The sequence below is a fragment of the Coenobita brevimanus genome, chromosome 6 (genome assembly GCF_032717465.1).
Source record: "Coenobita brevimanus isolate Jiangsu-jjx chromosome 6, ASM3271746v2, whole genome shotgun sequence".
NCBI classification, from domain to species: domain Eukaryota; kingdom Metazoa; phylum Arthropoda; class Malacostraca; order Decapoda; family Coenobitidae; genus Coenobita; species Coenobita brevimanus.
In genome coordinates, this window is record NC_136959.1 from 68,100,001 (window position 1) to 68,114,508 (window position 14,508).

The window sequence follows — 14,508 nt, forward strand, 5'->3', positions numbered from 1 at the left end:
ATTTTTCCAGCTCATTGCTTTGACTACCGACAGTGAGTTATTAGAGCAGTTAATTATACATACAGCAGACAACCAAAGTCTGCGGTATCCAGCTACCATACACTACAATTTTTTTACTTAGATACGTTACTAAGACATTTCCTTTTTTTTTTTTTTTTTTTTTTTTTAATTATCAGGTCTGTTGTTAAGACAAAAATTATATCATTATTTATAAAGCTAGTTTGTCAGGTCTTCAGTTTCCCAATCTCGGACGTAAGGAAATTGTTGTGCTATGTTGGTGCACATCCCAGGCACAGGAGGACTGTAAACATCATGCATCACACGTATCTTCAGACCGATGTCACCATTTTTATTTTTTTGCAGTTACGCGAATTTGTTCAGCTTTGGAGAGAGATGATAAAGACATAATAAAGTGGTTGTTGCAGGCTATATTTCTCTCTCTCTCTCTCTCTCTCTCTCTCCCCAGCTGAAAGTCTGAGTAGCAAAAATGAAATAGATGTCACTGTAGCGAAAGGACCATTAAGCGAATCAGTGTCATTTACAAGCTTTTGTCTGTGTATTGAACGGAAGAAAATCAGGGTAAGAAATGGTTAGAAGCCAAAAATTTAATAAGACATCTAATGCATATTATGAACTGTCTTACAGGTGGTGGCTGGAGGAATGTCAGGGCTTGGTGGAGGCAGTAGATGAAATACTGAAACTGGCCACATCTAGACCTGACTCCCATCCTCGCCCTCTCCTCATACACCACGCAAACACTGTGAGTACCGAAGCCCACATTTCAAAATTCTGATATGTTTGAGTTTTGCATGCCATGATATCACTTATGTCTTCATTTATAGCCAGAGCTGATATACGGGTACGTGTTCTAACGGTTATTAATTGTTTTGTATCATGATCATGGGAAGAAGAACGTTTTGGGGTTAATGTCGGGTTGTGACTTCACGAAATGTGATGAGTTGAAAAGGTTATAGTTACCCGAAGAAGCCCGGTGCATTTTCTGTAAGTTGAGTTGCGGTGTTCGTTTTCTCTCACTTGGGTGGAAGGGGTAAACTGAGATATTTTGACCTGTCGTAATTGGAAACCTTAAACCCTTGTTGAGTTTGTCCTGCATATTAATTTATTCCAGACCCTGATCTATATATGAAAAAAAAAATATATGCCTCTTTGTCTTCTTTCATCCTTTCCGATAGTAAACATCTAAATTACCCGTACACGTAATCCAATTCCGGGCTAATTAAATTCACAGCAAATTGGGTAGAGCTTTGAAGAAGAGGCTAATTGCGTAAAAAGAACACTTGAAATTATACAACTATTTTTCTTGTACAGCACAGGCCAGACCTAACGGGACCGAACCTAAACCACGAAGACCACATCCTGCAGTCCTTTACCTTGACTTCCTTTGGCCTTAACCTTGAGAGTGTTTGGGTCAAATATTGGCTGCATGCGGTTTTGCTGGTGAGATCCGTAGGTCCTTGCCAAAACAAGTGTAAGAGTACTAAATACGGAAACTTAGGGCGCGTCGATTTGTGTCCTTGGTGTGGTATGGGAGAATGATTTTGTGTGGTGTGGTATGAAAGGGCGGTGTGTGGTATGGTGTGAAAGGGTGGCATGATAAGTGTTGTGGTGTGAAAGTGTTGTAGTGTGGTGTGGTGTGCATTCGCTACGAAAGTGAGGCGCCTCGCGTCCGAAATTCGTGAGGAAGAGACGGACAGAGCCGCTCCTAGAGATGCTCCCGCCTAAAGAAAAAAACAAAAAACAAATCAGTATGTTAATTTTTAGTAGAGAGAGAGAGAGAGAGACAGAGAGAGAGAGAGAGACAGAGAGAGAGACAGAGAGAGAGAGAGAGACAGAGAGAGAGAGAGAGAGAGGGAGGGAGAGAGAATACTTGAAAATAAGCATTTGTTTTGCATATATTAGGCCACGTATTTATTTTTGTGAATAGAAGTAGCAGGTCGAGAACGTGATTTCTGTTTTATATATATTACTAGTTTACGATTCTTATTCAGCTAAAAACAGCATCCAAAAACTCTGAAGGGGTTAATGAGGGCAGTATCAAACCCCACCAGTTGGAAAATGCCCTGGAGATGAAGGAAATCGTCTGGAGACAAGGAAAAGAAAAAAAAAATAATATAAAGTTTGCAGATAAATGTGAAACTTGTTGCTCTGTTCTCAGTTATCTGATGAGGCAGTAGTTCGTCTTGTGTGTATATAAGGTCAAGGCAATTAGTGCAGGGTATAATTGAGTTAGTAAGATGCCGCTAATGACTGGCTGGTCTTCTCATTAAGCTTCTGTGCCGTCTCTGGTATAACTGGATGGGTTAGATAAGGATAAAGGACGGGTTAACTGGGCGGGAGGAACAGAATACGGATGGGGTGATGATAAGGAGGCTGATTTTTATTTATCTAAGTATGGAGCCGGAGATAAGCAGGATGAGGTGCGTATCATGAGGGTTTTAAATATATAATGTTAACGTTTGTGTGTCTGCTTTATAATTGTTCCATTCCGTATGCAGTATGTAATTCATTGCAGGGTGTACCTCTGTAAGTTAAATATTACATAGCTCCAGTAAATCGGTAAGAGTCCCAGATTCTAGAAGGGAATGAAATAGATTGTGGAAGCAGATAATATTTAGGTTACGGATATTACGAACTCGGTGGAGAAAGAGGGATAGATTGGAGTGACGAGGGTAAACTTGTGAATTAACTCCTATTTGAAAATGATTACAGCGCGTGAAGAGAAACCTGATCCAGTCTAAAGAGCCGTTAAATATTCAGAAAGCATGTCAGTCCATCAGTACGTAGAGCGAGTGGTTTAGGAGAGATTCAAGCCCATTGGGTGGTATCGGGGCGTGGGATCAAGACCTTTTGTTGATGTTTATGCTGAAGCTGACCCTCCTCCGTTATATTGTGGGTTATGAGTCTCTCTCTCTCTCTCTCTCTCTTTCTCTCTCTCTCTCTCTCTCTCTCTCTCTCTCTCTCTCTCTCTTTCTCTCTCATTATGTGTTTGTTCAGTGTGTTATTATTTTCACTCTTTTACCTCCACTTCCTCCTCCTCCTCTTCCTCCTCCTCCTCCTCTGTGTTAGTCCTCCATTCCTCCCTTCCTGTCTCCCCCCGTATTCCTTGCACTTTCCGTCCCTTTGATCTTCTTTCCCTCCCTCCCTCCATACCTTCCCTCTTCTCCCTCCCTCCATACCTTCCTTCCTCTCCCTCCATCTCCAAACCCATTCCCCCTCTTCCTCCTACAGTGTCCTGTTTCCCTTCCCTCTCCCTCCTCAACTTATTTCCATGCCTCTTAATCCCATTCCCTGCATTGGCGAACTTTTTCTGCTCACCCCTCCCCTTCCCTCTCGTCCCCTCTACTCCCCTTTCTCTACTCCCCTCTCCTCCTCCTCTCTCTCTACTCCCCTCTCCTCCTCCTCTCTCTCTACTCCCCTCTCCTCCTCCTCTCTCTCTACTCCCCTCTCCTCCTCCTCTCTACTCCCCTCTCCTCCTCCTCTCTACTCCCCTCTCCTCTACTCCCCTCTCTCCTCCTCTGCTCCCCTCTCTCCCCTCCCCTTCCCTCTATCCCCTCCCCTTCCCTCCCCTTTCCTCCCTTCCCTTCCCTCCCCTCCCCTCCCTTCCCTTCCCTCCCCTCCCCTCCCCTCCCCTCCCCTCCCCTCTTCGTATTCATTTACCCCTGACTGATCCCACTTACGAGCTTCTAAACTCCTGTTCGTGACTCGGGCAACTCCTGAACTAGCATGCGTGGAAAGAGAGAGAGAGAGAGAGAGGGGGGGGGGGCTTCCAGTTAACTTAGGAGGCTTCCTAGCGCCTCTTCTTTACCAGTTAATTTCTTCATATAATTTACTGAACATATTTATTTACTACATATCAATTGACATTAAAAATATTAATGACACACAAGGAGGTCAAGATGTAATTAAAGTAGAATTTGTCGCTAAGAAAGATGATCTAGAACGTGTCCTAAGCCCACGATAAAAAAAAAGAACCCAAGGAGTAGGTTAGTGTGGGGATGTGACAAGGGGAAAGCTGTCATGCCTTGCTAACACCCAGGACGCTGTTCCTTCCATCTCATCAACCCGATAACTTTTTTCCTCTCTCTCTCTCTCTCTCTCTCTCTCTCTCTCTCTCTCTCTCTCTCTCTCTCTCTCTCTCTCTCTCTCTCTCTCTCTCCCTCTCTCTCTTTATATATTTGTATGTGTATATATTTCTTTCACCCTTTCAGTCCGGTGGCGTATTTTTGTTGGTTACTCTTGATACTTCTTAACGATACCATGCAGCCCAGGGAGAGACTTTTCTAACTGAAGGGGTTAGAATTAGCCTTCGTTGACCTTTTGCCTTTTGTTTCACCTTTGCTGAAGTTGATGAAATCTTCAGGTGATGGCGGGTATACTGGAAGGAAAAGGTACGTCATCGGATGGAAGGGGTTAATTCTGCTTGTGTGTAGGCATGGAAGTTAGACCCCATGAATCTGGTGACGTGTTTTTCTCTTATTCCTGCTGTCTCCTGGCGGTTTTGTATGGTTTAGCGGAGACTTTTCAGCTGGGGGGGGGTAGATTTATTACTTTTTCTACTCAGAGTCTGTCGCATGCTAAATAAAATTGTCAGGCTGAAGCAAAAGTAGACTATGAGAAGAAGTCGTTTGGGTGAAGGGGTTAATGATGAGAGTGTTCGTCGTGGCGTTAATTACTGCAGTGCCTTGTTTTGTGGGTAAGAAGTGGAATTAAGGGCATCGTTTTTATGACTTGTGAAATTTAGTGTCAGGTGTGAGTCATCGGTTTCTGGGGGGGGGGGGAGGTGTTTGATTTTATATGGGTGGTACAAGTTTTGTTTCTTTTCAGTCCATAGTTTACTATCTGGACATATGTAAACAATGTTATGTGAGGTATTTGACTAAAAAATACTGAATCCTCCAACATTCCCACTTTGATATTTTATATTAACTAGATCCAGACGGCATTATTTCAGCCTTTTTTCCACCACCAATAAAGGATGAAAGTACGATTTAAGAAGCAGGTGCGGCGAAGCCAGTATGGGGTACTTTATACACACACACACACACATATATATATATATATATATATATATATATAATATATATATATATATATATATATATAACAAATACGGTTGTGTTGGAACTGTGATGGATGACACAATGTTTTTGATATAGAAGGAAGTCATTTTTGTTGCTGTTGCGTGATGTTTAGTAGGTTGTGTTGTCTGACCGATAAACGTAGAGACATTATGTGGTCTGTGTGTGTCTGTGTATATGAGTGCGTGGGTCGACAGAGTACGGGGTAGCTGGAGGGTTTGTGTTGTGTTATGCTGTGTCCCCGGCGGTCACAAGCACTGGGTTGGTTCATGGGCCGCCTCAGGGTGTGCCAGGGCGCTCTTCCCCCCTCCCCCTCCACACCACCTCCTCCACCCCTTTGCCCTGTCCTCCTGGACATCCTCCCCCCGCCGTGCTCTGCAGAGCACAATGCATCGTACCTGACCGGTATAGTCCGGTTCTCCGTCACTCATTTCCTGAATCAGGTTATCTTAGCCTCATTACCTGTGAACAATTCATTTGTTAACCTCCTCAGCCTCTGGACGTTCATTGTTATTCTAGCTAATCCCAGGCAGTTTGGTCAGTGCTGGATAGAGCCTCTGCAGCCCTAGGGAGTCTGTTCCAAGTTAAGTTCAATCATCAGGCGGTATTCCAGAATAAAATGCTTAAGACGTCCTTAGGATGAAGGAATTTAAAAAAAATAATAACTCGGCTAAATACATTTACACATTGTCTGGTGGAGTGTGTTTATATTTTGAGAAACTCTGGCAGTGTGTGTGTGTGTGTGTGTGTGTGTGTGTGTGTGTGTGTGTGTGTGTGTGTGTGTGTGTGTGTGTGTGTGTGTGTGTGTGTGTGTGTGCGCGCATTCGTATGACTGTGGGTGTCAAAGTGCCACAGTGTGAGACTAGTAGAGAGAGAGAGTGTGTGTGTGTGTGTGTGTGTGTGTGTATTGTATAGGTGCGAGAGTGTGAGTGTATGAGAGAAGGTGAGTGCCTGGCGATTTGAAGAGGACTTGGGATGGTGGAGGTGGGGGTGGGGGTGTCTGGTATTGGGTGCGGCTGGCTTCCTCCCGGTGCCAGGTGGTGTAGCCCGGCGCCAGGTCCAGTCGGCACCAGTCGCCAGTCAGCCGGACGTCACAACACCGTCAGCAGGCAACGCGCGTCGGAACCGCTTCGCTTTGTTTACCAGTCTGCCTGTAGGAGCCGGACCCCACTCAGCTGATCTCTTTCACGTGTTGGCCCGACGGAGTATCAGAATTTGTGACTCGTGCTTGGTGACTTTTGTGAATGTGTGACTCGTTCCTGATTTGTTTCGAGGCTTGTGTTCCTGTGTGACTCAGTTTTCTTGATTTGTGACTTGTGACTAGTGTTCCTATGTGACTTATGCTCCTGATAGTGTGACTCGTGCTGTTCGCCTGCGCCTTGGCGATACGTGGATGTAAAGCTTTACTGTAGTGGCAACAAGTGGAAGTGACAGCGCAGTGCTAGTGTGAGCGGCAGTGATAAAAATAATCTCTATAGATTAAGCCAGAGACAGTGGCATAACTCCTCTCACAGTCTGATGTGTCGTATTCCTCCATATGAACAGAAAAATCGTTGGCAGAAGTTGACAGTTTATGTGAATTAAGCAGGAAGAGGAACTCCAGATTGAATATTTAGCCAGTGACTCCTTTGGCAGTGAAATCTACACACAGAGTTACCATACAATCTGATGTTTCTGCCAACACATCCAGTGGACAGTTCTGAGAAAAAGATGACAGTTTGTGTGAATCAGGCTTAAAGAGAACTCGAGATTGTAGATAAGCCAAGAACTGATCTGCTTCGACGCCCTCAAGTAGACGCGAAGTCTAAGATGCCGGGTGGGTGAGGCTGGTGGCACCCCATATTGAGTGCCACCAGTAGCGTGCCAACAGTGCCATGCCGGCGTCAGGCCGATACACACTGGTCACCGACATGGCACCTGGAGGGCCGGTCAAGCTGAGAGTCTTGCATTCCCCCCCGACCCACACCAATCCTCCTGCTAATGTCCCCTCCTCTCCCATCCCTCGCCCACATCTTCGGGAGAGACGTATGGGGCTGGTTCTCTCTCGACCACCTCAGGAGCTTGCTGATGCCCTGACACTACCTGCTGAACTTACCCTTCCCTCAGCCCCATCCAGTCCTCGCAATCCTTCCCTCTCCACTCTCAACGCTCCTGACGCATCCCTCTCGACTCTCAACCCTCCTGACCCATCCCTCTCGACTCCCAACCCTCCTGACCCATCCCTCTCCACTCCCAACCCTCCTGACTCATCCCACTCCACTCCCAACCCGCCTAGTCCATCCTTCTCCATTCCCATCTCTCCTAGCCAATACCTCTCCACTCCCAGCTCTCCTAGCCAATCCCTCTTCACTCCCAACCCTCCTTATTCCACTCACCTGCCCTCTTCTCCTTCACACCCAGCCATCAAACCCAGGTCCTCTGTTGCCAGTTCGCCAAGTTCACCTACAGGACCTGCTTACTCCCTCACCACACCCTTGAAATCTGTTTCGTCGACTTCACCAAGACACTCCCCCAGCTCACCCACTGATTTAGACACAGTCGGCACACCATCCCCACCTACAACACCTACAGGTACATCCACTTCACGTCCACCTACTACGACAACCACATACTCACCCGGTACACCCACACACCCCACCCTTACCTCAACACATCCCACCTTTACCTCCACACACCCTACCCTCACCTCCACACTCACCATCCACGCATCCATAACAAAACTCACCTCCACCATTACACCTAAACAAGACCCGAAAGACCCACCCCCTCGTCCCACCAACCTGCCCCTCTCCGCATCCAGTCGAGCCCAAAACGACCCACCACCATCCACACCCACCACTGTCCACACCACCACGAATTCAAGCCCAACCAACGCCACCCAGGACACGACCAAGACGGATTCACCTGCCGCTATCCTAGAACGACTGCAGGCCACGAACGCCTATCCATGGCTATCCGTAAGTCCTATGGTACCTCATTTTCGATCATCATTTCCGGATACGACTTCTGTGAGAGGCTCCTTTTGTCTGATAAATTTATTATTTTCTGTTAGCTTTGAGACTGATGTTCTAATTTTATTGTTTGTCATTGTTTAAACATTTCTGGTGACTCAGCATCTGTTGTGTTTCAAGCAAGCAAAGAATCGTGGCACATCAGATATGTAAGTGATGATTAATGTAAGGTTATATTAGCATACTGTATATAATTATGCTGAATGTGTTGGGTCGGCATGAATGAGATGCTTTATTTATAGGTGGATGCAACTGGTGGTGTTAGGCCGAAGCAAGTGTGCCCATTTCTTGTGAACGTGTTGTTTCTTTAGGTTTATGCCAGGTCTGGGGGCAAATATGATCAGTTTTGTTGGTATCATTAATCGGATTTCCTCTCTCTCTCTCTCTAATATACCTTCATATAAAAGCACTGTAACAATGAATGCCATTTACTTTCATCACCATCCTTTACTTATTTATTTATAAATTAATTTGACTTCAACCCTACCATCACAACCTTTACTTATTTATATATATATTAATTTTACCTCAACCCCACCATCACAAAACTTTTTGCGTAGCACCGCTTCTGTCACCACCGCCACTACCACCTCCTGCTTCGTGTCACCTACTTCCCCCCAGCAGAGGAAGCCGCTCATTACCGCCACAAGGGGGCGCTTTCAGGCTGGCCAGTACTAGGGGGGGGAAGGGGGGGGGTACCTATGACGTGGATTTTTAACCCCTTCAGTACGTTGACGTCATTTTTTTCCCCTGCTGCGATTTTTCATCAGCTCGGGAGACCACCCTCTTAGTGATGGGGTTAGAAACTCCCACTGACTCCTTCAGTATCATGTTGCCATAATGTAGTACAGCATGTCATTCTTCCCCAACCAGACGATTTTATCCAGCTTGGGATACACCCTTCTCCTCCTTAAAAAATGGGCTCAGAGTTTACTAGATTATGAAACTGCACCTTAAGGTTGCAAGATTTTAAAACGACGCGTGTATTTTGGTATAAGAGTATGTAAAACATGGCGTGTATAGTTTTAAGCATACTTGTATGGGAGCTAGAATTTTTCAGCCTCTGTGTAATGTCGTGTATGGGATTGTTTTAAGCAGATGCTGTATTGGATGTTTTAATTTTGGAGGGTGTGTAGAGTTTGTGTGTGTGTGTGTGTGTGTGTGTGTGTGTGTGTGTGTGTGTGTGTGTGTGTGTGTGTGTGTGTGTGTGTGTGTGTGTGTGTGTTTGGAGCCGAAACTTGCTTACAGTTTATTAGTAATTTCTCCATAATAAGAGGTTGCGAGAAGAGATAAATGTAAAACAGGGAAAGGTCAGAAATATGGGAAAGGGGATTGATGTGATTAATTTGAGATGCTTTTTAATGTATTTGTGCATTTTAAGAAGTGTATAATCAATACCTGTATAATTTTTTCGATTTTTCAGGATACGAAGTGCCGCCAAAAAAAAAAAATTATATATATATATATATATATTTGCAGAGTAGTGAAGGGTCTGAAATATAAGCAGTAGGAGTGGTTTGCCGATTTTGAACTAAAATATTATATGGATTTGCCTATTCAGGAGGTAATATAAAAACATTACCTGTATATACTGTAATGCTTGTGAATAGAAAATTGCAAAAAGAATGTTGGAAATGAAAACGATAGAAATAAGGAAAGGGGAATGGTTTAATAGGAGAAGGGGATGTAAGCAGCGGAGATCTGCAGATACAGGATGTAGTTAAAAAATACAGACAAGGATGATAAGGAAAACAGAGCAAATTGAAAAGAAAGAGAAATATAAGAACGAAGGGAGGCACAGGAAGAAGGCTATCGTAGGCGAAGGAAGAAAAGAACAGCGTAAGGTGAAAAAACTAGGAAAGAATAGAAAGTGTGAAACCTGAAGGGATTGGTTGACTAAGGATAAGAGCACAGAGGTAACTAATGGCAGGATAAGTAAGGACATTCGGCGGATAGGCAGGTGTAAGTCGGAATGATCCAGCATTAACAGTTGCAAGGAAGGAAGGAAGGTACGTGTGATAGGAATGAAGACTGAATGAGAATGAAGGAATTAAGGTTAGGCATGTACAGTAGGAAGGAAGGAAGGCGCGTATGGTAGGAAAGAAGACCCCAAGCAAGCAGGAAGTGAAGGCAGGAAGGAAGGCACGGTGGGGTTGGTCCACTTGCCTGGATCACGTGCGTTGTGGTAGGAAACATCTCGCTCATGACTTGCCACCTCCACCACCCTGTACCACCCTCCGCCCACACACCCACCTACGCCCTCTTTCCACCCTCTCGTCCATTTGTTTCGCTGCTGCCCATACCCTCCGCCCTCCCCTGTTCCACCCACCTCGTCTCCGCCCACTTCTCTTTCAGCACACGTGTCTAACCTCCACAAACTTAACGCTTAGTTTTATAGGTTACCACTAAACTTCCCACAAACTCTTGCATCCCACCTCCTCCCTCCTCTCTCACTCTCATGCACGCACACGCAAGCACACGCAAGCACACGCAAGCGCGCGCACACACACACACACACACACACACACACACACACACACACACACACACACACACACACACACACACACACACACACACACACGTGTGTTTATACAGCCCTCTTCCTCCCAATCTTTCACACCTCCACTTATATGCCACTCACTTATTTCCTGCCCTTCTGCCATCCACTTAACCCACATACCACCTTTTCCACACCACTCCTCCACGTCACCTACTTACACCTTTCGTCACCATCATCGTTTGCACATCATCCACCTTTTCCACATCATCCTCGTCACACTTGCATCTTTCTCTTCCACCCCGCGCATCCAACCCTTCCACCACCTTTGCCGCAAGCGCTTTCCGCTACTGTTTACAAGGGGGACCAGGAAACATTGTGTGCTGTACTGATTAGATGGTTGATCCCTTTTTATATTCATCCCTGTCTTTCTGGGTATGGATAACAGTTCACCGCGTAATACTGGCGGGGTTCAAGTGTTCTAGTGGTTTATATATGCATTCAGGGTCAGAGGGTTGTCTACTTTCAACTACGCCTACTGCACACCAGGGACGTGTCTGTTACTTTCCTCCTTGAAACATTTTACTAAAGAGAGTCATGCATTGGCTTGGACGCACACCAAGCTTCTCTCAGCCCAGGAATATTAATCAGTAGAAAGAAGTGGGAAGTAAGAAGATGAAATGATGTATGAACTTTTGTCTCCGACTGTACCACAGGTTGGGAACACCTGGCGTAAAATAAAAACAAAATGAACCTTATAATATTTTGCTGTCGGCAGAGCTGCGTGTGGAGGAGATATAAATGAAAGAAATATTAGCCTCAGCAGATAAAAAGAAGTTCCATTGCGCTTTAACCGACAGAAAAATCAACAATTTTTAGTCCTTTTCCTCTTCATGGTGCAAACAAAAGTTAATGAAGTAGTGGGGCGAGAACATCAAACAACAAGCAGACATTTATTTTGGTTTTCTCCCTTGCTTGTGTTTTCCCGTGGCCGCCCTCCGTGCAGTGGGGGTCTGGGGGGATCACGGAGGGTCGGGGTTGAGGTATGTCGCCGGCAGGAGGGGGAGGTCAGGGGTCGTTCCGGTCAGGGGGCGGCGTGTGAGATGGGTGAGGGCACTGGTGAATGAGACGGGGGAGGGGGATGGGGAAGGGGAGCCTGGGGAAGAAGGAATGGTATATGGGAGGTAGGAAAGGGAAGGGGATATGGGAAGAAGGAAAGGGATGGGGAAGATGGGGAGGAAGGAAGGGGAGGGGGGATAGAGGATTAAGGAGAGGCGAGGAAGTTAGAGGAAGGAAATGGAGTGGGAGATCGAGAGGAAAGAAAGGATCGGATGGGGGGGGGGGCAGTAAGGTGACCAAGTTATGAGTCGGAAAGGATCAAAGGATATGGGCGTGTTAGGTCACGGGGGGTAGGAAAGTCACCTCTTATCAGCCCATGTACTGGTTCTCGTTATCATATCAGCCATGTACAGGTCCCATCAATACCTCCATTATACCGTCTTGAAAGTGTGTCAGAACCTAATGAGAATAGACAAAAAAAAAAAAAAAGTAGTGACTAGTTAGAGTGGAGAAAAAGCGAGAACAAAAAAGCACATTTACCTTTAATTAACCATGTACTTGAATTCATTAGTATATCATACAGGTGCAGGCCCGGTCATTGGTTCCTTTATGGCGTCGCGAAATCGTGGAGGATCCTTCTGAGAGTAAACAGAGACTAGGGATAATGTTTGTTGGCGGGGGAGAAAAAATACAAGACAAAAATAGTATTTGCCTTAAATTTACCGTATACTTGTACTCATTAGCATTGTGCAGGTCAGTAGTTCCCTTGTGCCATCTCGAAACACTGTCAAACTCCAATAAAAATACGAACTATTCAGGGGATAAAAGTAAGGGAGTTTGGGGGAAAAAATGAAAAAAAAAAAAAAAAAACTTAATCATCCCTATTACCTCCGCCAACGAAGTTGGAGGTGGTTATGTAATCACCTATGTCAGTCTGTCTGTCTGTCCAGGTGATGTCTCCAAAAGTTCTCAATGAATTTCAATGAAATTGTGTGGAAGGGTGGACCATGGGTCAAGGAAGAAGTAATTAAATTTTGGGGCGGATCCGGATCTGGATCCTGAGTAATCCGCACAGAGTCTTCAAAAGTTCTCAGTGAATTTCAATGAAACTTTGTGGAAGGGTGGGCCACGGGCCAAGAAAGAATTGGTTAAATTCTGGGGCGGATCCGGATCCGGATCCTTTTTAATGACAGTGGCATTGGCAGAGGTATGTTCTCTCTGAGTGCTTTCTAGTTATTCTTGTACTTAAACTCATTAGCATTTCGTTCACGTGCATTGTCACTATAGATAAGAAATCCCAAGCCTTCGTGTCCAGCAGCCGGCATTCCCAACTACGCCTTTGTGTGTGTGTGACCGGAAAAGTAGGTTAAGCGTCGGGTCGGCAAGAAACCTGGAACGCTGAGGTATGCGGGTGTCAGGGAGGGCAGCCTGGTGACGGCGTAAATAAGCCAGGTTTTTGGATTACCATCATCATCATCACCTGTGCTTTTTGTGTTATACCCACCTGATTTAAGAGAAGGAAATGGGGTTAGGATGATAACAGACTTACGACTTTTGAGGGTTTCTAACGTGCGTAGCCTGACGACGTATTTTCTTAAGATTAATAATAGGTTCTGCTGAAAAGAGTAACCCCTTAAGTAAAGGTACATTTTTTTTTATATGCAGTTAGCATTTGACGATGTTATTCAGCACAAGATGGACCTTTATGTCTAAAGGGATTGAAAAGAACCTTCGTTAACTCCTCAGTACGGTGGCAGAGGACAAGAGGAGGTCACTCCTAAGCTGAGCGAAATCATCTGGAGGCAGCGATACTAAAACAGTTAAGGTTTTTCACATTCTGAAAGGATTACTGGTGGATCTTTAAGTAGAACTGATTTCGGAAAGCCAGTCCTAGGGTGAATAAAGTCATCTGGCGAGAACATGAATAAAACACTTTAATATTCAGTTTAAGAATCTTCACATGCGGAAAGGGATTTTGGAAGACAATTACTTTTTCTGTCTAATGGGTGCGTCGTGCTTTCGGTGTACGTAGAAAGTTTGGTGGGTTAATGTGGGCCTCTCTTCGTGTGTTTATTTTGCAGGGGTTTAGTTAAGTGACCCCTGGGATGGAAAGATGATGACTGTGAGGATTGGGGGGCTGGTAATCGAATCCCTGATGATGCCTGGATGGTAATTGGTGGTTGGGAGGTGAATCAGCTCACGAATTAGTTTTCCTGATTTTTTTATGACTTTTATTGTTATTTTTGTATCGTGAATGCTGGTGGAATGTGTGGAGATTTTTTGTTTTTTTTTTTTTGTTTTTTTTTAAGCAAGCAGATTTAATAACCCTTTACCACGAGAGGCCTTCTGTAAGCGAAATAAAATCGCCATGGAGTAGCAAGAATAAATTTACGATATCGTCTTTCTGGTGGGGTTAATGGAAACTTTTATTTTTTTCTTTGTACTTGTCCTCCATAAAGCTGAACAAAAAAAAATCGTCTGGCGGTAAGGAGAATGAATGAGAAATGTCTTAGAGAAGCGGTTCATCTCGTGTGTGTGTGTGTGTGTGTGTGTGTGTGTGTTTGTGTGTGTGTGTGTGTGTGTGTGTAGGAGTGAGTGAATGTCAAGTGAGAACGCAGGTGCCAGTGAGTGAGATTACAGTTGTGAGAGTCTGTGGGAGTTTATGTGTATTTTATGTGAGAGTTGAAGGAGAGGACATTGCCAGTGCGCACGTGAGAGAGAGAGAGAGAGAAACTGCTCGTGTCTATGTAAGAGTGTCAAGTGAGAGCGTAGGTGTCAGTGAGCGAGATTACAATTGTGGGAGTCTGCGGGAATTTGTGTGGGATGTATGTGAGGGTTG

General features: G+C 45.0%; 1 protein-coding gene across 1 annotated transcript in view; it reads left to right on the top strand.

The window, feature by feature from the left end:
* The window catches only part of Pura (Puratrophin-1-like), a 559,794-nt gene that overhangs the window by 88,945 nt on the left and 456,341 nt on the right, over positions 1-14,508 (top strand). The window contains exons 9-12 of the mRNA XM_080273930.1: positions 646-760; positions 1,330-1,458; positions 6,424-6,494; positions 6,970-8,056. Coding sequence (XP_080130056.1) covers positions 646-760; positions 1,330-1,458; positions 6,424-6,494; positions 6,970-8,056 — 1,402 coding nt within the window. The remainder of the gene's footprint in view (positions 1-645; positions 761-1,329; positions 1,459-6,423; positions 6,495-6,969; positions 8,057-14,508) is intronic.